Source organism: Oratosquilla oratoria, chromosome 12 (assembly GCF_046742065.1).
Source record: "Oratosquilla oratoria isolate Oo_2021 chromosome 12, ASM4674206v1, whole genome shotgun sequence".
In the NCBI taxonomy this organism is placed as follows: Eukaryota; Metazoa; Arthropoda; class Malacostraca; order Stomatopoda; family Squillidae; genus Oratosquilla; species Oratosquilla oratoria.
This window is the reverse complement of record NC_134788.1, coordinates 23629611-23655477: the sequence shown is the minus strand read 5'-3', so window position 1 is coordinate 23655477 and position 25867 is coordinate 23629611. Positions and strand designations below refer to the sequence as shown.

General features: G+C 40.4%; 1 protein-coding gene across 1 annotated transcript; it reads right to left on the bottom strand.

The window, feature by feature from the left end:
- Positions 1-1093: 1093 nt before the first annotated feature.
- LOC143030605 (uncharacterized) lies at positions 1094-22721 on the bottom strand. The gene is made up of 2 exons (XM_076193769.1): positions 22532-22721; positions 1094-3921 (listed from the first exon to the last, which is right to left on the bottom strand). The coding sequence occupies exon 2, from the start codon at positions 3805-3807 to the stop codon at positions 1552-1554; it is 2256 nt and encodes a 751-aa protein (XP_076049884.1). The 5' UTR covers positions 3808-3921; positions 22532-22721; the 3' UTR covers positions 1094-1551.
- Positions 22722-25867: the final 3146 nt, after the last annotated feature.

Below are 25867 nucleotides of genomic sequence, written 5' to 3'. Positions count from 1 at the left end.
CAGTTACATTGAAAAAACAGAAATGGCTCCCAGCTTTGCAAATAAACTATAGAACTGGAATTTCTAAATTTGTCATTGTTAAATGGAGAGAAATATGAGGACTGGACTACAGCATTCAGGTCACTGATGGGGTGGATAAAAGCGAAAGGAGATCTTGTGAGGTCCTGGGAACAAATTGAAAAGACCACGTCTGAAGGATGTGAAGAAACAGTTTTCCATGCAGATATGTGAACTCTGGAACTGTTTAGAAGATGACAAAGCTCAGGCTCGCAGGAATCACAAGTACATTTAAAACTATGTACGACAATAAAAGACAGAGCTCCACGAGTGTACCTCCCTTTCTGTATATTACAGTTATGTAAATACACATATACATGTTTATTAGTACAGTGGTTAGTGTTTCAAGGTTCCAAGTTTGAGGTCCCTAGTTGGAACCATACCCCCAGCTTAAAAAGCTTTCAATGATACTACATGCCATAACTTTCTTCCTTGAGCAAAGGGATAGGGTGTATGTGCAAGGTCACAGCATTACTCATGGAGCAGGCAATATGAGCTCTGAGTTTTCATCTAATAGAGTAATAGCTGTCATTTTAAATAAGTCCAATTTGCAATGCAAATCCATGGTGAATCAGTTATTCTATACTCCCGAGAACAGCTACACTATGTAAGTCAACCCATCTTTTTAATTTGTCTCCATTGACAGATACCTGTATGTGGTGGTCGTCTTGCATGATGGACAAGGACTCTGCCCTGCCATATCCATCAGGAGGTGCAGCCCTGAGGGGAATGACACCCTGGACTGGGCCAAAGATCTCCCTATCACCTTCAACTGAACTTCTTGCACCTTTTCAAACACGGAGAGCTGATATTTAGCAAATACTCCTGTCCACTTACTACTTTCAGCTGATAATGGTCTGTCCCACACCAATACAACCAATTTTTTTTCCTGGGAAGATCTGTCATAGGGGCCTGAGGACCATTGCTGGCAGCTGTGCAATGCTTTTTTCTGCTTAGTGAAACTCAAAGCAACAATTTACTATTATCATAATCCTTGCTGAACTCCGTGCAAGCTTTTACCAATATAACCAGTTCATCTTCTTTTCTTATTCATTTTCTTTTATAATCAATGAGAATAGTCTAGTCATGATTATCAAGATCAAATGGGTAAGAACAATGAATATAATTCTTCCAGAGAAATGACAGGAGAGAAAGTTATTAATCCACATTCACAGATACAAAAATCCAAATCATTTTTTTATCTTTGTACAATCTAAATTCTGCCTGCAATAATAACTGGAAACCCATATCCCTATAGTGGTTTGTAACAGTTCTTGAGCCCGCTAATGATCTCTGGAAACTAAAATGATGGCTACCGGTATATTGTATTGTGGGACATCCTGTTATTGATTTATAGCTTGAGGGAGCACTTATCAGTTGTCAGGTCTCCTTGTGTGAAAAAAGAGGACGAAATAATAAATTTGATTGAAAGAAATCTTGGGCCCAGTTCAGAGACAAAGCATAAATCCCCTTGCTAAAAAATATGACGCAAAATTATACAATAAAAAATTCACTGTCGTTCTGGCACGTCATTTCCTGGTCCAAGTCATGCTCTTCCACTTTGATCTCGATTACCTCTTGCCGAATACCTGGAGTGCCGCCTATGTACCTGGTAACTAATTTGTCTGTCTGCTTCTCTTTATTCTCTGCCTGCATTCTCACTACTTTGCCACTCTCAGAGGCATGACTAGAACCATGCAATGTGCCATCCCCATTCTCACTGTATTCGTCACTCCCGTTATTTGTCGTCGCGGGCACGTCTGCAGAAAGCCTTGTCCCGTTTATGTCACGGCTCTGAAGCTCCTTACCTAAACCGTTCTCCGTATAACCTCGTATCAAGTTAGTTACCTGGACAGACTGGGAGCTCTCGCCGTCATCCGCCCTACCTGGTGTCTCGGAAGACAAAGAATCCTGACTGTTGGAATTATTTTGGGTATTTTCTTCTAATGTGTGTTTTCCGAGATGAATCTTTAGACTCGATTTAAACGAAAAGAATTTATTGCAGATCGAGCACTGGAAGGGTTTCTCTCCCGTGTGTCGCCTTAGATGTCTTTTGAGATGAGAAGTCTGAGAAAAGTTTGCGTTACAGATTGCGCATTTATGCGGCTTCTCGCCGGTGTGAGTCCGAAGGTGGGCCTTGAGGTTTCCTCCTTGCGAAAATGCAGCGTCACAGATCGTGCACTTGTGGGGTCGTTCTCCAGTGTGAGTCCGAATATGAGCCTTGAGGGTGGATGTTTCGGAAAAGGCGGCACTGCAGATGACGCATTTGTGGGGCCGTTCCCCAGTGTGTGTCATTATGTGGACTTTGAGATGAGACGAACGGGAAAAGGCGCTGTCGCAAAGCGTACACTTGTGCGGTTTCTCTCCCGTATGGGTGCGCATGTGCGCTTTGAGATGAGCCGCTTGGGAAAAGGCAGCCATGCACTGGCCACACTTGTGCGGTTTTTCTCCCGTGTGTGTCCGTATGTGAGATTTCAGGTTGGCCGCGTGTGAAAAAGCCGTGTTGCAGTACATACACTTGTGGGGCTTTTCCCCCGTGTGCACTCGCATGTGGGTCTTGAGCGTCGAAGTCTCCGAAAAAGCAGAATTACAGACCGTACATTTAAAAGGCTTCTCTCCGGTGTGTGTCCGAAGGTGCGACTTGAGAATCGACCTTTGGGAGAAAGCCGCCACACAAATCGAACACTTGTACGGCTTCTCTCCTGTATGAGTTCGGATGTGTGCCCGAAGGGTCGAGGTCTCGGAAAACGCCGCTTCGCAGAAATTGCATTTGTACGGCTTTTCGCCTGTGTGAGTCCTTATGTGAGTCTTGAGAGTGGACGATCCCGAAAATGCAGCCTCGCAGAAGTTGCACTTGTGGGGCCGTTCGCCAGTGTGTTTCCGGTTGTGAATCTTTAAAGATGATGCATTAAAAAAAATGGCAGTACAGTATGTGCAATGGTGTAGTTTCTTCCCCGTTTTCAATTGAGATTCAGAAGAAAGCTCATGTCTTAGGTTCTCCGTGTGTATCCTCAAACGAACCTCAAGGGAAGAACAGGAATCGTCGCAAATCTGATCTGGATCAGAATCTTCAACGGTGTTTTCCTTAACGCAGTGCACTTCACTAGAAATGTGGGGGAAAGATTCATATACTGCGGAATCTTTTTGTTCTTGAATCAAAGAAATCATCTCTCTCGACTTCTTCTGGATCCTAATACCATTGGACGACTTGTGATACAATGGTTTGGAAACTTCGTTGGGTTCTTGGATAGAATTGAAGTCCAGGCTCTCTTCGGTATTCACACCTATAAATGTTTCATGCGATGGCTTATACACTGTACTTAACTCTTGTATCTCCACAATATTCTTTACTCTTGAATCATCCTCAATCTTCACACTTACGGGTAATTCGTTAAATGATGAATCACACACGTCATCCGGTTCTTGGACACCTAGATTGAGTTTTTTCCTTGGCCTTGTCCTGGTATATACACTGGACGACAACTTGGCACCTAATGATTTACATACTTTAGTTTGCTCTTGGATATTTGAACCAAGGCTTTTTTTGAGTGAGTTTTTTTGGGCATTCAAGCATTCAGACAATTCATTATCAGACAATGCACACACTTCAGTCAGCTCTTTGATTCCTGAAATTTTCTGGGCATTTGTACTAAGAGGTAACGGAAACTCACTGCATAGTGGATTGAGATTTTTCGGCTTTTGGGGACTATTCACATCCATGCTGAATTTATCATATGATAGCTCAAACATTCCATTTATTCTCGGATCACAAAAACGAGATCATCCTTTGAGTTCTCAGGGTGTTCAGATCCACAGTCATGTCATTGTAAGATGGTTCACAGGTGTTGTCCAGTCTTGCAATATCTGAAATGAAAACACATTATTCAAATACACTATTTTTTTTTATCAAAAAGATATGAATGCAATAGAACATTTCTACTATATATTATATCATCCAAGTAAAACTACAAACTTTTTACAATGTGAATTGTACATACATATACCAAGGCTTTTTCCCCCTTCCAAGGGAGGTAGCCAAAAAGGGAAAGGCATAAAAACACTCCCACCCATTTCATCCCTAAATACACTCCACACCCCTCCCACCCTCCCTCTCACCTGAGCACCTCCTGGATGACGGGTCATCCCTGCACCCTGCCCACCGCCCTGGGTCAGAAGCAGTGTCGCAAGACACAGTACATCCACAGCAAGGCCGCTTCATTTAATCGGCGACCCCCCCTCTCCGTCCCCCTTTGCATATAAGGCGAGGACGGGGAGAAATCCCTTCGGGCTGCGGCAAAATTGACTCACACATACTACCCCCCCCCACCCCCCCGCCCATTCCTCCTCATGCAGTCACAACATCATCCATATACAACCATTCTCCACTCACCTCTGTCTTCCGTCCTCTCCCTTCCTTCCTCAACAGACATTCCCCTCTTCCCCAAAGCCCCCTTCACCCCATCCATCCACCTCATCCTAGGACGTCCCCTCATGTTCACTCCCTCCACATCTGCCTTCCATACCTCTTTTACTAGTCTTTCTTCACTCATTCTTTCCATGTGTCCAAACCATCCTAATATTCTTTCATCAACCCTATCTCCCAAATCCTTTTTCACCCCTGTTCTCCTCCTCATTTCTCACTCTATCCAGCCTAGTAACCCCCACCATACTTCTCAGACACCTCATCTCAAACACATTCAAACTCCTTCTCTCTTCTTCTCTTATGTTCCATGTTTCTGCCCCATACAGTGCTGTTGGCACAATCACTCCTTCATACAGTCTCCTCTTCGCATCCATTCCCAAATGTCTATTCCTCATTACACTCTTTAAACCACCAAGGCATTTACTCGCTTCTCTCAATCTACATTCTACCTCCACCTTCACTCCACCTTTTCCTGCTACACTTGCACCCAAGTATCTAAAACTATCCACTTCCTCCAGTTGCTCTCCCTTAATGTTCACTTCCAGTCTATTGCCACTTTCACCCCTTGTACATCTCATCACCTTACTTTTACCCACATTTATCTTCAGCTTTCTTCTATCACACACTCTCCCAAACTCTGTCACCAGCTTCCTCAATCCCTCCTCTGACCCTGCCACAAGCGCAGTGTTGTCCGCAAACAACAGCTGGCTCACCTCCCACTTTTCTCCATTTTCTTTAACCATCTCCAATCCCTGACTCACTACCCTAGCATTCACCTCTCGCACCACCCCATCCATCTATAAGTTGAAAAGCCAGGGCGACATAACACATCCCTGACGAAGTCCCACCTTTACTTCAAAATTAGGTAATAAAGTCAAATAAAACTACCCTGACCAACATTCATCAAATGTCGTGGGATCACTGCTTGTGAAACACTGTGATCAATATATCTTAGAGATATATGGTAAGAGCCATCTGGTAAGGGTATTGACTGATAATCAACATAAACTGAAAAATGTTAATACGCTGGTTTCCTGATATATCTTAAAAAAAAAATATATATATATATATATATATATATATAAATATAAAATAAATATATATAAAAATAAATAAATAAAATAAAAGTGGTACAACATATTTATGGTGTTACAGTTTCAACCTTTCAGTATGATGATTCATACTAGAGAATTTATTCCACCTGAGAATGGGCTTTTAATATTGCAGCACAGATTCCGTGCCAAAATTTAGTTCTCGGTAATGAAGCACCAAATCATACAGAGTCCAGTTTCTGGCTGCATAAAATAATATCCTTAGATGGAAGAAAATTTATAAAACATAAGTTGTGGGCTTTTACAAAATCTTGTTTCGCAAACTTGGTTAATATGATACTGTGCCATCATCAATAGCAACTTAAATTGTAAAATATATTACTAACATAAAAATACCCATAATTCTTGGCTACCTGTTGATACCTGTAACTTTTTGAATGATGGTGGAGAAAGAAATGAGAAAATAGTAGGGGAATTTAACGCTGATGTTTCGACCTCACGGTGTCTTTATCAAAGCTAACGACATTTGATCACAATTGGACAAAAAATACCCACTGCCTTAATCTCTTGGGCTACCTGGGAGAGCTTAATGCACAAGTTTGATCATTTTCTAAAATTATTATATGACTGGTAGGTTTTGCTAGACATACGAATCCTTCTCTATTATTTATGTTTTCACTGATATCTATATATGCAGCTTCAATTGTTTTTCTCAACCTTTTTGTATAACCTTTATTAAGAACGTCAGCATTAAATTCTCCGACTATTTCCTCATTTCTTTCTCCACCATCTTTCAAAATCTGTCAATATTTTATTCAACATACCTGTAACTGTTCAGCCCAATTATGCTAGACCCCTTCAGCTCCAGGTAGTGCCCCCTGCAGAATCAAACTGTCTTACGTTAACCCATTCAACTCCGATGACAAGATGTCTTGTCATTTGGTCAAATAAAACAAAAAATCATAAAACACCAAAATGTTTGATCAAACACCAGAAAAATATGACGTCAGTCCTCGCTTCGCTGCGAGTGAAGCGAGGATTGACGTCATATTTTTCAGCATTAAATTCTCCGACTATTTCCTCATTTCTTTCTCCACCATCTTTCAAAATCTGTCAATATTTTATTCAACATACCTGTAACTGTTCAGCCCAATTATGCTAGACCCCTTCAGCTCCAGGTAGTGCCCCCTGCAGAATCAAACTGTCTTACGTTAACCCATTCAACTCCGATGACAAGATGTCTTGTCATTTGGTCAAATAAAACAAAAAATCATAAAACACCAAAATGTTTGATCAAACACCAGAAAAATATGACGTCAGTCCTCGCTTCGCTGCGAGCGAAGCGAGGATTGACGTCATATTTTTCTGGTGTTTGATCAAACATTTTGGTGTTTTATGATTTTTTGTTTTATTTGACCAAATGACAAGACATCTTGTCATCGGAGTTGAATGGGTTAAGAGGTAGTAGATTACTATGTAATAACTATAGTAGTCACTTCAGTACAATGACGCTGCTTACATAGGCATCATGAGGCATGAGTGGGTACACAAGGATGCTGGTGTCCACGTCTTGATTATAAATTTTGTAGCTGTACATGAGTTACTCCTGGATTCTGTGAACTGGTTTGGTCACATTTTAAAGAGAAGGAGTAATACAACAGTGACTTTATATTTCATAATGCAAGTAGTTTGATGTATAGTACATATGGCAGCCAATGCCATATGTACATTGAAATAATTCTAGCCCCTTTAACCACTTCCATACGGTGATGCCTACGTAGGTGTCATGAGGAGCAAGTGGGTACGCGATGATGCCGACGTCGGCGTCTTGATTATATTTATTGTAGTTGTACCTGTGTGACCCCCATACTATGTAAACTGGCTTCATCATATTTTCTATGGTTATCAAAATTCACGGGTGAAAGAGAACAAGCGATTGAGCAATGACTTTATTTTTTATAATGCGATTATTATGATGCAACATCGCACGTCAGGCAGCTAATGCTGCCAGATGTGAGATGTGCCCAGGAGTGAAGAGGTTAACATGAGGTTCTTCCCAAGTATCTGGCAGTCATCAGAAAAATTATTGAAGTACATCACCATAGCAAAGGAAATATGGTCCAACTGACCTAACTTGAGTTTTGAGGCATGATCAGGGGAACCCTCCACTGTTTACACATCTAGCAATGACCTGCACATGTTGATTTGTTTCACTATTAGTCTGTACGTTATCTATGGAGTATATATGGTAGAATTAAATATATTCATAATACAACTGCATGCTATTATGAATGGCTTAGGATCTGGGGGAAAGACAAAGACTTTGTAAACTTTCCATTTCACTTGGCAACACAGCCGCCCATCTCTGACACAGGTGGCAGGTTGCTGTCAAATCCCAAACCATTCATAACGATACAGTTGTATTATGAATACATATTCCACAAATAGATACAGTACAGACTAACGGTGTGACAAATTGCCATGAGCATGTCATCACTAGATGCATAAACAGTGGGGTTTTCCCTGGCCATGCCTAAGAGCTCAACTTGGGTCAATCGGACCATAATGCATCAATGACCCCTTCAGAATGATCTCCTGCCTTCACTCTCACTCACTCCTGTAGCTACAAACCCACATGATCCTTTGTTGCTGCCAATCCTGTGGCCCTTCAATGTTCATGAGGTTAGATCATTCTTAACCCCTAGAATACTGTACTATGATGCCTATGTAGGCGTCATGAGGCACAAGTGGGTATACAATGATGCCAATGTTAGCTTCCTGATTACAGTTATTTTGTAGCTGTAGTTGAGTGAACCCCGTATTCTGTGAACAGCCTCGATCGTGTTTTTTATGGTTATAAACATTTTAGGTGAAAGAGAATGAGTATAAGAGCTGTAACTTTATATCTTAAAACACATGTACTGTGGTGCATCATCATACATCAGGCAACCTATGTGTGTGTGTGAGTATTTGCCTTGTATTGAAGAAGTTAACACTGTCTATCCACCTCTTCCATGGTTTTCTTTCTTAACCCATTCAACTCCGATGACAAGATGTCTTGTCATTTGGTCAAATAAAACAAAAAATCATAAAACACCAAAATGTTTGATCAAACACCAGAAAAATATGACGTCAATCCTCGCTTCGCTGCGAGCGAAGCGAGGATTGACGTCATATTTTTCTGGTGTTTGATCAAACATTTTGGTGTTTTATGATTTTTTGTTTTATTTGACCAAATGACAAGACATCTTGTCATCGGAGTTGAATGGGTTAAGGCACTCTATGGGTTATCTTCTTCACCATACTTTCATCATCCCATCTTCAGCAAAATAAAATGATTTGCTAGCAACCAAAACAATATCTTCTTGGCCCCTTCAAGACATCTCCAACTAACAAAAATCTTTAGCTAACTCTTCCATCTTTTCTCAATGAGTCTCAGTTTGGCACACAACATCCCTCCATCATGTACGTGGGTGGCCTCTTGGTCTTCTACCTTCCACTTCCTCCTTGAAGATCGTATGGGAGTAACAGTTTGACTTGGTTCTCAAAATGTGGCCCTGGCATCTGAGGCTCAATTTTTGCATCAAATAATTGGCCACAAATTGTCTTTAGTATGTCAATCTCACATCTACCTCACATATGCAAGGACCAGCAGGATTTCTGCTGGGAATAGTGCTTTGATCTCTTTGACAGCGTTTGCTCTTGGAATAACTTGCTGAAGGCAAGGACAACCATATTGGTAGAGCTAATTCAGCACTCAACATTAGAACATAAGAATGAAGGAGACTGCAAGAGACCATAAGGCCTACACAAGGCAGCTCCGTATCCATCACCACCTGTCATCCCCATCCATAAAGTTGTCTAATTGTTTCTTAAAACAGCTGATAGTTTCAGCGCTCACTACATGGTTACTACGTCTATTCCATTTGTTGATCACCCTATTAGTAAACCAATTCTTGCCTATTTCCTTCTTAAATCTAAATTTGTCTAGTTTAAATCCATAACTGCGAGTCCTGCCCTGTTGTTTTAATATGATGGCCTTGTTTGCATCATCCTTGTTAAAGCCTTTGATCCACTTGAACACCTCTATTAGATCACCCCGCACTCTGCGTCTTTCCAGAGAGTGTAAGTTAAGGTGCCTAAGCCTCTCTACTGAAGTCATTATTTGGTGTCACTTGTGAGCCCAAAAATACAAACTTGTAGACCCTTTTAAGAGAAAAACCTGTTACATTCTCATTCTGAGAGTTGTAATTTTCTGTGCATTTGCACTATTTTGGCTTTTATTTTCATTTACAGTACTCAAGAAAATTCCAGGACTGTTCTAATTGTGGCATGTTGTCATCGCTATGTTGAGTGAATGTCTCCACTCCAGGGCCAGGTACCCCTAGCTAACTCTAGATTGCATGGGGGTATGGATCGCTGTATATGCCACTCATCCTCACTATAAAAAGCCTGGATGATGCAAATAAGTTTAGCTGGAGTCCCATAACCATCCAAGGTCTTCCTAGGCTTTCACTGTGCGTCACATGCTTGCTTAAAGTCCACAAATATAATATGGCTGTCTTGAGGAACCCCTCCCCCCATCTCCTTTTCGATAACTTCCCCTTAACACGAAGATCTGATCCACCATGGACCTATTTCTCCAGAAATTGGCCTGATATTCAGCAAGTAGAGGTTCCGTTGTGGTAAACAATACTGCCTTCCATTGACAAATAAAATTATTTGGCATTACGAAGAAGAAAAAGAAAAAATCTCAAGGTTCTTTACTTAATAAAGCTGCCTGGCACTCACACATGGGAGAGAAATGAATGGTGCTCAGAGATAAAAACTCTACCTGGGAAGAAATGATATGTGGAGTCCCACAGGGTTCAGTATTGGCTACGATGTTTGCTATATATGTAAATGACATGGATGAAGATGTAGAATGTTACATGAACTTCTTTGCAGATGATGCAAAACTACTAAAGAAAGTATGGAAAAAGAGAGAATTGCTACAGAGAGACCTGGACAGAGTCAAAAGTAGGAAGTGAACTTCAACATTAAGAAATGCACTATAATGGAATTTGGAAAAAGTAAAAAAAAAATTATATTATATCAGGATAATATAAAATTGGTGCAAAGGAAGTAAAGAAAGTTAGTTCCAAAAAGGACCTGGGAGTAATTATCACCAATGACTTTTACTTACTTGGATGAGGTAATGGAAAAAAAAAAAAAAAAAAAAAAAAAAAAAAAAAAAAATTGGAGTACATTGCAACACTATGGACACCCAGTACAAAAAAGAATATAAGGAAAATAGAATGAATCCAAAGAGCAATGACAAAGGTGGCCCTGACACTTTCAAAATTGACATACGAACAAAGATTGGCTAAACTGGAACTACCAACCCTGGAACAAAGAAGAGAAAGAGGCAATCTATTGGCTATTTACTGAATCATGAAAGGCATGGAAGTCCTTGACAGAGAAGATTTATTACAGTGGGATAAAAGAAAAACAAGAGGACATGAAAAGAAACTCAAAAAGGATGGTTATAGAAGAGATCTGGAGAGAGAGAGAGAGAGAGAGAGAGAGAGAAAATTCCACACAGAGTGGTGGTGTCTGGAACAAATTGGACGGAACAATAGTGTGTACAAACACCATTCAAGAATTTAAGAACATACTAAATGTTGCGAGATACAAAGATGGGTCACCACGAGCACAGCTCCCCTTCCCATATAATACAACTAGGAAAACACATGTAGCTGTAGTCAGTCACGTTCCACAGTGGACAGCCCCCACCCTATCTTCACATGTGGACTCTCGGGAGTTACTCTAGGCTGTGGGTGTTATCTGACAAGGATGAAACCAAACAATCTCTTGTCCCTGATCTTTCTTGCAGAAGATCTGCAGCCTTCAGACAAAGCTGCAAATACATACAGGGGATCCTCAAGTTACGATGGAGCATTCCTACACAACACTGTACACCGAACTAACTTTAGTACGAACCTTCCATGGTTCATTGCTGTCTTTTTCTTTGGTGTACTGCTATCAGAGGAGTCTATTTTATGCTTGGGATCCATAATGAACAGCAAAAACAAACACTCAAAAAAAAAAAAAAAAAAAAAAAAAAAAAAAAAAATAAATAAATAAAAAATACAAAATGAAATAAAAAATAAAAGAGAAAGAGAGAGAGAGAGAGAGAAAAAGTTTCTGATAATTAGTAATCCAAAATTGCACTTCCTTCCTTGGTCTATCATTGCATGACGAAGTATTCCTCCTCTGTGCTTACCAGCTAGATCTTTGTATTATACATACAGTACATACACCAAAGGCTTCCCCTTATAAGGGAGGTAGCCAAAAAACAAAGGCATAAAAACCACTCCCACCCAAGGTAAGCTTGGTAATGACAACTCAATTAGCATATATTTTCCCTCGATCCAGAGACCAATATTAAAATATTCATTTCCGTCATATGCCACAAAAAGCCTTCGTAGTTCATGTTATATATAGCATGGAAAAATGACCTCAAACAAAACAAGAGAAACTAAGCAAACACTCACAGACACCAAAACAGGAATAAACACAACCCAAACACAAAGAAAATATCTTATAACATCACAAACACATACATATCACCCACTAAATCCCTTGTGATTTTATCCCTCAGTGCAGATGTAGTTATTAAATTCTATCTGGCATTGGTTTGACCCATCATCATTGACTATGTGATACAGTTTTAGTCTCCATCCTATATAATGGATATTTATTCACTAGTATCATCACATAGGAGAATGAAAAAAAAAAAAAAAAAAAAAAAAAAAAAAAAAAAAAAAAAATAATAATAATAATAATAATAATGATAAATTAATAACTAAAATAAATAAATACAAGGGCTTAGAAATTTACATTCCTAAGACACAAAAAGTGTGGGGTGATCTAATAAAGGTATTCAAATGGGTCAAGGGCTTTAGCAAGGGTGATGCAGGCAAGGTCATTGTATTAAGACAGTAAGGTAGGATTCTTAGTTAAGGGCTTAACTTGGACAAATTTAGGTTTAAGAAGGAAATTGGCAAGAACTGGTTTACCAACAGTGGTTAACAAATGGAAAAGACTTGGTAACCATTGATAATATTGGTTGTTTTAATGTTCTTAACTCCAACAACTCAACTCATTAACAAACCACACACTGTCATGTGATCTGAATGTACATCATCCAATCTTGTTTGACGCAGGCAGGACACAAAACACTTTAACCCATTAAACTCCGATGACAAGATGTCTTGTCATTTGGTCAAATAAAACAAAAAATCATAATAAAACAACAAAATGTTTGATGATCAAACAGCACCAGAAAAATATGACGTCATCAGTCCTCCTCGAGGAGGAGGACTGATGACGTCATATTTTTCTGGTGCTGTTTGATCATCAAACATTTTGTTGTTTTTCTTGGCAAGCATGTTGCAAGGGCAGCAGTGAAACAAGTTGTGTGGTTTGGGGGATATGAGACAATGTTCATAAAATGGTAGGTTGTTGAAGATTTTTATGTAGTGTAACACATTTTTTTCCCCTTTCAGTAGGTGGTACCGAACCACAAAAGAGGAAGTAAAATTATGTGAGAGAATTGTAAAAGATTAGTAGATTGAATACCTTCAAAAGATGAAAATAAAGGGATGGAAAATTTAGTTTCTGAACTAAAAAATTTAGTTTCTGAACTAGAAAATCATGTATGGTGAATACATCTACCTTTCACTCCAAACTAGTCAATATCCACAAAAGAAGATCTGGACACATTGTGTATTCAACCTTAAGATGCCCTTTAACCCCTTTTATATGATGATGCCTATGTAGGCATCATGAGGATGCTGGCGACGGCATCTTGACTATAATTATTTTGCAGTTGTAGCCGAGTGACTTCCATATTCTGTGAACTGGCCTGGTCATATTTTCTGTGGTTATTAACATTCAGAGTGAAAGATAACGAGTAATACAGCTGTGACTATAAATCTTATAATGCAAGTATTGCGATATATCATCACACATCTGGCAGCTAATGCTACCGTGAGGATTTGACTTGTATTGAAGAGATTAACAAGAGGCCTCACAATTCACTATCACAACTGAAGCATATATGAGGTCTTTGTGGCAAACTATTTCAAGACATGAAAGATTTCCTGAAGAAAAGGGATTAGTAGCAAAGGATAAGACATGAGGATGCAGGGTAGTGACTAACAGAAGCCTTCAAGTTTTGTTACTGTTCTCTAGATCATCTGGAAGAGCAGTCCCATCTCTCTGATGGCAGGCAGGGCCCTGACATGGGTAAGTGCCGCCCTGGGGCGAGTCGAAATGCCCCCACCCCCCCAACACTACCATCACCACCTTCTACATCTGATGGTCACTTACAGCACGATTCACATGTAACATTCATCCACAAAACAATGTTTATACACGCATCATTCATACACACAACTCGTGATAAATAAATCCTGCATTAAAAGTACATTAGGGGGAATTTGCTTTACTTTCTTTTCATCAAAAGTGAACCCACCACCCCCCGGCCCTGCCCTTGTCGGGACCCTGCAAATGAATGCCATGACTAGAACCAGGTTTTCCCAACAAATTCCTTATACAATGTATATGGTGCTGTTGGCATGCATGATTGTGTGCAATGCAGTCTTCCATAATGTGTTGCATAGCATGGGGCGAAGTGTTATCCTAGGGAATTCCTCTTCTACATGAATGACATAAAGGTATGACAGGCTACTCTCACAAGTCTGCAGTTGACGCAAAAAATACGGACGGGAAGATGAGGACTATACGTTGTTTGGAGACACTATATGTAATTTTGGTACAATGTGAATTTTGCATAAGAATGAATGTAAAGTGAGGCTGTGTCCCTGAAACTTTGGGCTGAAATTTTGGATTACCATTTTTGTTTCCACTACAAAATTTTATCCACATACCAAAAGATCCCACCCCTTATAAGGAAGGTAGCCAGCTAAAGGTATGTGTTGCTCAGTGCAATTATTAGCCTAGCACAGCCAATGGCGGGTGACATGCATTAAATCTGGCATCATATTTGGGTAAACACGCTGGCAGGTTCAGTTAAAATGATTAACCTTGCACTTTGTAACTCAGAGCAAAACAGCCCCATTCAAAAACAGTTTTAGTGCTCTAGACAATTATTTGACAATCATCATTGAACCATGAACATTCATTGTTGAGTGATAATCACAACGAACAAAACGAACCTTAGCCCCTTCAAAATGATGACGTCTACATCTTGATTATATTTTCTGTGGTGGGGTAACCCTGTGGTGGGGGAAAAGAATACTGCCACCAAGTATTCCCACTTGAATCATACGAGGCGACAAAAACCGGGACAGGGATAGGACTAGGCATCCTTCTCCCTGTAGCCCCAAAGGGGACATTCATAAAAAAAGTAAAGCCATAAGAGGGTCTTTGAGTTTTCCAACTAGTACCCTGAAGTTTGGGTCTTTTAATGTTTAGATGTAGTACAGATGAGGGTAAAAGGGAAGAGATAGGCAGTATGTTTGCAAGAAGAAAGATGGATGTGTTGGCACTAAGTGAAACTAAGTTGAGAGGGACGGGCGAGTGTGAGTTTGGGAGTGTAGTTGGGAGGTTCTCAGGAGTGTAGAGAGGACAAGGGAGAGAAGGGGTGGCTATACTAGTAAGTAAAAGGATAGATAAGTGTGTATTGGAGTGAAAGGAGGTTTCTTCAAGGTTAATGTGGATGAAGGTGAAGCTGGGGAGATGTGGGATTTTGTAAGTGCTTATGGGCCTGGTAGTGAGAAGAGTGTAGAGGAAAGGGAGGCTTTTTGGATGGATTTAAATGAGTGCATAGAGGGATTAGGGAGAAATGTCAATGTAGTGGTATTGTGAGACCTTAATGCTAGGGTAGGAAATGAACCAATAGACAGAGTGGTTGAGAACTGGAATTCTAGGAAAAAATTGTAGTGGAGAGTTGATGGTGGAGATGTGTCTAGAGAGTTGATAACAAATACAGTGTTTAGGAAGAAAGTCAAGCATAAGTACTCATGGGAGAGGTTGGTGGATGGAAGGGTGGTAGAGTGTTAATGGACTATATAGTGGTAAATAGGAATATAATAAGAAGAGTTAAGGATGTACATGTTCTATGGGGAGAGAGTGGGGGAATATCAGATAATTTTTTGGTGGAAGGTAAGTTGAGAGTGGAGGATAGATGGAGAAAGAGGAAAAGGACAGAAGGTAGGGAGGTGCTTAGAGTGAACTGCTTAAATGAGAAAGAAAAGGAGAAGGAGTATAAGAAAAAACTGAGAGAGGAGTGGGAGGGAGTGAAGGATAGAGTAGAACTAGGAGTGGAGGAGGAATGGGGATGGTTCAAGGAGGGAGTCACAAGGTATACAAAGATGGTGTGTGGAACAAAGAAGGCATTGGGAAATAGAAGGAAGGGTATTGATTGGTGGGGTGAGAAAGCAAAGAAGGTTGTAGAAGAGAAGAAATGAGATTTCACAGACTGGTTACACAATAGGATGAGGGAATCATATGAGAGGTACAAAGAAAAGAGACCTAAAGCATAAGGTAAAGGAGGCAAAGAGGAGAGCAGGTGTGAAATGGGGTAAGAGTACATACATACATATACGAAAGGCTTTTTCCCCCTTACGTGGGAGGTAAAAAAAAAAAAAAAAAAAAAAAAAAAAAAAAAAAAAAAAGGCATAGAAACCACTCCCACCCACTCCCTCTTATCTTGGCTCCTTCTGTATGATGGGTCATCCTTGCATCTTGCCCCCTGCCCTGGGTGAGAAGAAGTGTCGTAAGACACAGCACATCCACAGCAAGCCCGCTTCATAAAAAAAAAAAAAAAAAAAGCGAGGAAGAGGAGGTGAATCAAGTAGAGAAGAAAAGGCAAGATGCAGATGGAGAGATGATAATGGAATAGAAGGCAGTAAGAGGAAGATGGGCAGAGCATTTTAACGAGTTGGTAAATGTGAAGGAGGATAGGGAGGGAAAGGTAGTTGTAGTGGGAAGTGTTAAGAAAATGACCGTGATGAGTGAGGAAAATAGAGGAGAAATAGGGAAAGATGAAATGAAGGCAGCTGTTAAGATGATGAGAGCAGGTAAGGCACCTGGGTTGGATGGATGTCATCAAGAATGTCTGAAAAATGGAGGTACAGTGATGGTGGACTGGATGGTGAGGTTATTAAATGATTTTTTTTAAGAGAGGGTAGAGTGCCATAGGACTGGAGGAGTGCCTGTATAATTCCACTTTACAAGGGAAAGGGGGACAAGTGTGAGTGTAGTAGTTTCAGAGGGATCAGCTTGTTGTGTGTAGTTGGGAAGGCTTATGGGAGGATCTTGATTGAGAGGATTAGGAGAGGAACAGAGGGAGTAATTGGTGAGGAACAGTGTGGATTTAGGACGGGTAGAGGTTGTGTAGATCAGATTTTTGTGGTTAGACAGATATGTGAGAAAGCTTTAGGAAAAGGTAAGGATGCTTTTTGGTCTTTTATGCATTTGGAAAAGGCTTTTGACAAAATAGACAGGAAGGCACTGTGGGAGGTATTGTAAATATATGGGATAGGAGGAAAGCTTTTAAGAGCAGTCAAGAGTTTTTATGAGAGAAGTAGACCTTGTGTTAGGATTAAAAATGGAGAGTGAGTGGTTTGAGGTAAAGGTGGGGCTTCATCAGGGATGTGTTATGCTGCCCTGGCTGTTCAACTTGTACATGGATGGGGTGGTGCAAGAGGTAAATGGTAGTGGGTCAGGGATTGGAGATGGTTAAAGAAAATGGAGAAAAGTGGGAGATACACCAGTTGTTGTCTGCTGATGACACTGTGCTTGTAGCAGGATCAGAGGAGGGATTGAGGAAGTTAGTGACAGAGTTTGGGAAGGTGTGTGAAAGGTGGTTGAAGATGAATGTGGGTAAAAGGTGATGAGATGTACAAGGGGAGAAAGTGGCAGCAGACTGGAAGCGAGTATTAAGGGAGAGAGACTGGAAGAAGTGGACAGTTTTAGATACTTGGGTGCGAATGTGGCGGGAAAGGAAGGAGTGGAGGTAGAATGTAGATTGAGAGAAGCGAGTAAATGCCTTGGGGGATTAAAAAATGTAATGAGAAATAGACATTTGGGAATGGATGCTAATAGGAGATTTATGAAGGGGTGATTGTGCTGACAGCACTATATGGGGCAGACACATGGAGTATACGAGAGGAAGAGAGTAGGAGTTTGTATGTGTTTGAGATGAGGTGCCTGAGAAGTATGATAGGGGTTACTAGGCTAAATAGAATGAGAAATGAGGAGGTGAGGAGAGGAATGGGGGTGGAAAGGGAGTTGAGAGATAGGGTTGATGAGAGAGTATTGGGATGGTTGGACAAATGGAAAGAATGAGTGAAGAAAGACTAGTAAAAGAGGTGTGGAAGGCAGAGGTGGAAGGAGTGAACATGAGGGGACGACCTAGGATGAGATGGATGGATGGGGTGAAAGGGGCATTGGGAAAGAGGGGAATGTCTGTTGAAGAAGGACGGGATAAGACAGAAGATAGGGTTGAATGGAGAATGGTTGTATATGGATGATGTTGTGATGCATGAGGGGGAGTAGGTGAGGGAGTGTGCGAGAAATAAATTGATGTAGGCCGAAGGGATTTCCCTCCATCTCCTTTTCTGCATGATGGGACGGAGAAGGGGGTAGCAAATTTATTGAGGCAGCCTTGCTGTGGATGTGCTGTGTATTCCAGCACTGCTTCTAACCCAGGGCAGTGGGCGAGATACATCGATGACTCGTCATCCAGAAGGTGATTAAAAAAAAAAGAGAGAGGGGGAGGGAGGGAAAGGGGTGGATGAGAGTGGAGTATGTTGGGAATGGAATGAGTGTGAATGGATTTTATACCTTGGTTTTTTGGCTACTTCCCTTTTAAGGGGGTGTGGTGAACAAAGTCCCCCACATGTGCTTCAACGTGGTATTTTGGCTTATAGCATCGCCGCTGCAGAAGTGGAAGGGACAGGAAATTTATATGTTGTGTAGAAATAGCTGGCCTTTGGCCTTGTATTATATTTGTGTAGGTTAAGTCTATATATTACTCCTGTACTATGTGCATATATATCCTCATGAAAGCACAACCTAGGCCCTGCCGAGCCATGTTTCGGTCAAGATGGGTTATGTGCTTCTTTACCATACGCATAACGTGTATATAAGGACGCCAGGTTTGGGTGTCCAGCCCATTTCTATTCTGTACTTGCCACAAGTGGGTTGTGACTCAGGTCACTCTGCGGTCACTTTGGTGTTCAGGGCAGGGCGCAGCGCCCTGCCCGCTGATCCAGCCTACCAGAATAAACCCACCAAATTCACTCGAGTCTCCTTCACTCCCTCATTACCAAAGCGCAAGCAACATTCTCGTAATTTTACAGGGGAAAAGCCTTTAGTACATGTGGTTATTAATATTCAGAATGAAAGAGAATGAGCAATACAACTTTATATTGTATAACGCGAGTATTGCTGTGCATCATCGAATCATCATACACCAGGCAGCTGATGCTGCCCGCAAGAATTTCACCCGTACAGTGAGACCTCTCGTTAACGGATGTTAATTAGATGAGTTTGCGGTGTTTTTGTTGAGTGCGTACAATCACTATGCCACACAAAAAACTGAAAACACAGCGAAAACAATGCAAACACAGCTAATTAATGTCCGTTATTGAGAGGTTTCACTGTATTTATTTCTTGTGGATGAAGGGCTGTCCCTGCCCAGATCAGAAACAACGCAGCAAGACACCTATTTATTCATTTGCTTATTTTATTTATTTATTTCTTTTTATATTATAATTTTTGTTTATTTATCATTATTATATATATATTTTTTGCATCTGACTTAGTTACGGACCAAAAGGTCTCCTGTCGGCATGCTCCTCCTTTGTAATCCTTTGACACAGCACCTCCATAGCCAAAGCTAGGCTAGCCCAATCACTTCACTTAAACTAGAAAAACTTTTATGCTACTTACACAAATGTACGCATTGTCATAAATACTTATCATTACCCAAAAGTAGCAAATCAAACAATTACGAAATTTCCATTTCAGTATATTTATATTTCCTAGTATATTTCTTAGCTCCCAAATCAACAGTAAAGAATTCAAATAGATTAAGCCAGTGGTTCCCAAACTTTTCAGCTCATTGACCCCCTAGTAAAGTTTAAGATTTTCTATAGACCCCCTAACTATTAATTCAAGAATTATGTCAGTTTATTATTATTGGTGTTGTTATTGTTATCAATGGTAGTAATATTGTCATTATCATTATAGTTGTTATTATCCATATCACTATTGTTATTTTTATTATTATTAGTATAATTTTAATTATCAATAGTGTTATTATCATCATTTTGATCCGTTATAAAAGGGCTAAATGACAACATTCATCAAGGTGACAGCATTCCAATAATGATACAGACACTTTCGCATATATATAGACATAAGTGTTTTAAAATATTTATATTATATATTCTTTATTATATTACTATAAGTAATATTCAAGTCAATAATATTACACAAGCTCGTCATCTTGATGTTCATTCATGATGTGGTTGTGTGTATGTGAGCTTCTCCCTACATACACAGAATGGGGAGGATTTTCGACTCGAGTGAACTGACATGGTTTTTCTTTAAGTTTAGATATTGGTTGGTTGATTATTCTCACTCTTTCAGTACGGGAAGAGAACAGGATCATTTCATGCTAACCATTTAATTTTAAAAACTGCCTTTTGACCCCCTTTCAACCCCTTGGATGGTTTCATCGACCCCTAGGGGTCGATATTGACCCCCTAGCAATCTACTGACCCCCTTTTGACCTCTTGGATGGTCTCATCGACCCCTGGGGGTCGATATCGACCACTTTGGGAACCCCTGGATTAAGCAGTCAGAGAGCAAGGTTACTTTCATGAAAAAAGTCAAGGATTACTATATGCCTCAGCTATGGACTGAAAACAGCCTTGATTTTATGTACTACTAGCCTAGTGAGGGGTACATGACTCCATGAGTAATACCATCCAAATCTGCGTTCATTCATAACTGTTCTGACCTCCCTTTTTGTCCTTCAGAGTTTTAGCTTAGTATAACAATGTTTGATGTTCAAAACTGGTTTCCATCTTTGTCATAGTATGGTATATGTCTCAGGTATGGTCCGAGAACAGTTATGATCTGATCATAATACAAGCCTGGTGAATCAGGGCACCAGGCAACAAGGTAATTGGACCTTTCCCTCAAGCTCCTTGTTGTTTTACTCATACGAGTACTGGTCCCCTGTACCCTACTTCTGGTGTTTCAGGTTATAATGTACTACTTCCTGGTGCTCAAACTAATGTGTAATTGCCCACTCCGTCCTGAGGTACAGTTACTTTTGGAATTAATTAATAGGTGACCCAAGATACCATGTAGCATTCACTATAACAACATGTTGATATTGTTGATGGCCTGCTACCTTCTGTCCTGTGGTACTTGATATTTACTCTTACCCTGGAATGGACCCCCGCCCCCCTTTATTGTCCTACACTTGCTGCTACAGCAGTAAAATAATGTAGTGTATCACTAATGGTACTACACTGATCTGGTACTCACTCATACTGTTTTGGTTCCTTTTAGTAATATTTTGTTGTTTCTGATGCATCATGCAATGTTCCTTATTGTGATGGCGCTCAAGTTTTGGTCTCAATATCCTACGTGTTACAAACATTTTAGTAATATTAGCAAATCTATAATAATCATGTTTATGTATCATATGTGTCCTGATTGGTATTACTCATGTCTCAAGACTGTCTCTGGTCCCCTTAACCCCTACACATGTTGTCTGTGTAACTTAGTGTAGAAACACAGTCAGAGGACCACAATGGAAATAAGCTTACATACTTTTTTGTGTTATCCTTGGCAATTGTAATTTTTATTTTGAACTATGGGTTCTTTTCATTATCTGCATTTCATGTATATTGATTCAATACCAAATAAACTGATTATTATCATTCATTATGGGGGGGTGGGCACTCATAGGTGATGTATGTGTGCAAAATTAGAAATGATGCAAACTGTACTATTACACGATATAAAGATTCTTATTTATTTATTTTTACGAGAGGCGAGTATTTTGAAGATAGGCGAAAATGAGTCACTTTACAGTGCCCCACTTGCACTGGTCCCTGAATAATTCGATAAGAAATTAAATAAATTATAATAGCAAAAGTGAAGGACCAGATATTTATATTTCTTGAAAGGGGGGGAGCATATAATAATGATATATTAATAGACGATAAATAAAAAGATAAAAAAAATCACAAGGAGCATAATCTGTGCTCAACTGGAATATGAAGTATTGACATGGTCTCCACACGAAATAAAACATAAATAAGATCAAGGCAATATAAACAGAAGGGACCTAGCCATGTATCCAAGTCATTGGATAACAGACCGAGGCATGGAAATAAACCGAAAAACCTCATATGTCTGAAGAACAATAATAAAAAATAAAAAAATAGTTTCCCACACACATCCATGAACTTCTGGAACAGCCTACACCAACTTAGAAACCATAAACGAATTCAAAGTTACATTTGATAAATAGAAAATTAAAGGCAAGATGCTTCCAGCATCACTCCCTGTTTTGTATGCTCCAATTAGGTTAATACAGAAATATACATTTAACATGGATTTTGGATATAAAATTGACCATTATAGTGCTCCATGAACGAATCTTAATTGAAACTTACACGGAGAACACATCAGTACTAACACAATTCCATACATTTCATCACCAGCTCATTTTATGCAATAGACAACAGCGATGCTTCAATTTAAGTAGTACACGAGGATGCTTTTATTATTTTTCGTAAACATATACCTCATATAAAACAACAGTTATCATCCACTATTATGGCCTCCCATAACAGCCAAATGACAACAGCCCACCATCAACTTGATATCGCATATGAGATAGAACCTGAGTTTGTTTATAGTTTCTCAAAGTGCGTTGCCCCCGAATGTGACCTACCTGTAGATGACTAATTCTTTCAGCTGGCGACCATTCCATATTCAAAGTGCATTTCACACCTAACTTTAACTAGAAACATAAAGAACGATCACTTTTGTCTGCTCCTATACCGGTGGTACGATAGAGTGCATTTAAAATGTGAAAAAATGTAAGTAATTTCTATTTCTCACAATCACGGCCGGCCTGAGATTCTGGGCGACGAAGGGTAACCATGGCGACATCTGGCATCTTGTATTTGGTTTATGAAACATAAACAAAATACAAAGTGCAATACTTTATTTTTCGTTCACATTCTTTAGAAAAGTGGAGTATAATTTTCTTCAAAGTAAAATTACTACACAGTTAAAGTAAATATAAGATTTCACAACAAAATGTGTATTCTGAAATTTGTCTGAAAATAGCATAGCATTCTATTTTCTTAGTACTAATGATTTAGGTCCCCAACTTTCAACATTTCCCTTGTTAATTAACCACTATTTAGTAGCCATATATCATTAATTAAACTTGGGCCTTTGTCACTCATCTAATGTGGTTCATTTAACGATCATTTTATCTATTACTAAGGATGTCTTCGCTCTCAGGGTAAAGCAATGCCATGCATTTTTCTTCAGCTGACAGAAGCTGCCGTTTTTCAGAAAAATATAGGGCATGCGACCAGTGTTAATTATGAAGAGTTCACTCAATCGAGAGTACGACTGTAGTTCTCGATGAAATGAAAAATATATTCACAAGCCTGTTTTTCTTTTTATTAAGGCTCGTTTAAACTACTTGTGTAACAGCCACCTAACTTAATTCCGTCGCTGATAAATAATAAACATATCTGGAATAGTGCCTGCATAAAATGGGTCATCACACTGGGCTTCCACAGGCTTCCCTAGCACTAAAAGTTGAAAGTACATTTGAGTAAAAATGTCTTCGTTACGTTTTGTTTTCCAACTCTGTAAATATCAAACTTCCTTTCCGTCATATACAACAAAGCTGAATGATGACGTAAGAGATTTTAAACTTTTACGAACGTTAGACATACTGTTGAAATGTTCTAAGAGAAGTATAAATTTCTGTTAGCGATGTCATACTGTAGTTATTCAAATGAAGGCTGGAGGTAGAATGTACATATACCAAGGCTTTTCCCCCCTTACAAGGGAGGTAGCCAAAAAGGAAAAGGCATAAAATCACTCCCACCCATTCCATCCCGAAGCCACCCTGAACCACTACCTCAAGCATTGCCCCGCAACTGCTTTTCTGAGGAGAGGGCCTCCGACAACATCTGAGGGTCTTGTGCGTCGCCTATGCCGCCACCTTTGCGATTACGAACTGCGTCGGCTGGTGGAGTGTCAGCCCCCCCTCTAGAATTATAAATTGCATCATACATGTCAGGAAGGGTGACTGGATGTGCATACATATTTCACATAGGTATGCACATCCAACAAATGTGTGAGTGGGCGTGGCCAAAACCACGCACACTCATACATTTAATCATCCCCCCCCCTTCTCTCTTTAAAATATTCAATTGATAAAACTGTTTTCCGGAAATACTGTTACATCCATGTAGGGTGCGTTCACTGAGATGTGCATACGTACTTCATGTACGTATGCACATCTTGTGAATGTATGAGTGTGTGTGGTTGGGCCCACACATACTCATAAGTCAAATCACCCGCCAAACGGGCTCAAACCAAAGCCCGTGGGAGCTTCACTCCCAAATTATACACACACCCTGAATACACTCCACACCCCTCCACCCTCCCTCTTATCTTAGCACCTCCCGGATGACGGGTCATCCCTGCACCTTGTCCACTGCCCTGGGTCACAAACAGTGTCGCAAGACACAGCACATCCACAGCAAGGCCGCTTCATTAAATCGGCGACCCCCCTCTCCGTCCCCCCATTGCATAAAAGGGGAAGACGGGGAGAAATCCCTTCGGGCTGCGTCAAATTTTGCTCACACATATTACCACCCCCCCCCCATCCCCCCGCCCATTCCACCCCATGCAATCACAACATCATTCATATACAACTATTCTCCATTCACCCCTGTCTTCTGTCCTCTCCCGTCCTTCCTCGACAGACATTCCCCTCTTCCCCAAAGCCCCCTTCACCCCATCCATCCACCTCATCCTAGAACGTCCACTCATGTTCGCTCCCTCCACATCTGCCTTCCATACCTCTTTTACTAGTCTTTCTTCACTCATTCTTTCCATGTGTCCAAACCATCCTAATACTCTTTCATCAACCCTATCTTCCAACTCCCTTTCCACCCCTGTTCTCCTCACCTCCTCATTTCTCACTCTATCAAGCCTAGTAACCCCCATCATACTTCTCAGACACCTCATCTCAAACACATTCAAACTCCTTCTCTCTTCCCCTCTTATGTTCCATGTTTCTGCCCCATACAGTGCTGTTGGCACAATCACTCCTTCATACAGTCTCCTCTTAGCATCCATTCCCAAATGTCTATTCCTCATTACACTTTTTAATCCACCAAGGCATTTACTCGCTTCTCTCAATCTACATTCTACCACCTTCACTCCACCTTTTCCTGCCACATTTGCACCCAAGTATCTAAAACTATCCACTTCCTCCAGTCGCTCTCCCTTAATGCTCACTTCCAGTCTACTGCCACTTTCATCCCTTGTACATCTCATCACCTTACTTTTACCTACATTTATCTTTAGCTTTCTTCTATCACATACTCTCCCAAACTCTGCCACCAACTTCCTCAATCCCTCCTCCGATCCTGCCACAAGGCAGTGTCGTCAGCAAACAACAGCTGTCTCACCTCCCACTTTTCTCCATTTTCTTTAACCATCTCCAATCCCTGACCCACTACCCTTGCATTTACCTCTCGCACTACCCCATCCATGTATAAGTTGAACAGCCAGGGCGACATAACGCATCCTTGACGAAGTCCCACCTTTACCTCGAACCACTCACTCTCTCTATTTCTAATCCTGACACAAGCTCTACTATCATAAAAACTCTTGACAGCTCCTAGAAGCTTTCCTCCTATCCCATATATCTGCATAACCTCCCACAGTGCCTTTCTGTCTACCCTATCGTAAGCCTTTTCCAGATCCATAAAAGCCCAAAAAACATCCTTCCCCTTTCCTAGCTTTCTCACATATCTGTCTTACCACAAAGATCTGATCTACACAACCTCTACCCGTCCTAAATCCACACTGTTCCTCACCAATTACTCCCTCTGTTCCTCTCCTAATCCTCTCAATCAAGATCCACCCATAAGCCTTCCCAACTACACTTAACAAGCTAATCCCTCTGAAACTACTACATTCACACTTGTCCCCTTTTCCCTTGTAAAGTGGAACTATACAGGCA

What these genes read in the sequence shown, in the direction of transcription:
- LOC143030605 (XM_076193769.1), bottom strand. Translation starts at nt 3,807, where the DNA reads ATGTTTGAGCTATCATATGATAAATTCAGCATGGATGTGAATAGTCCC.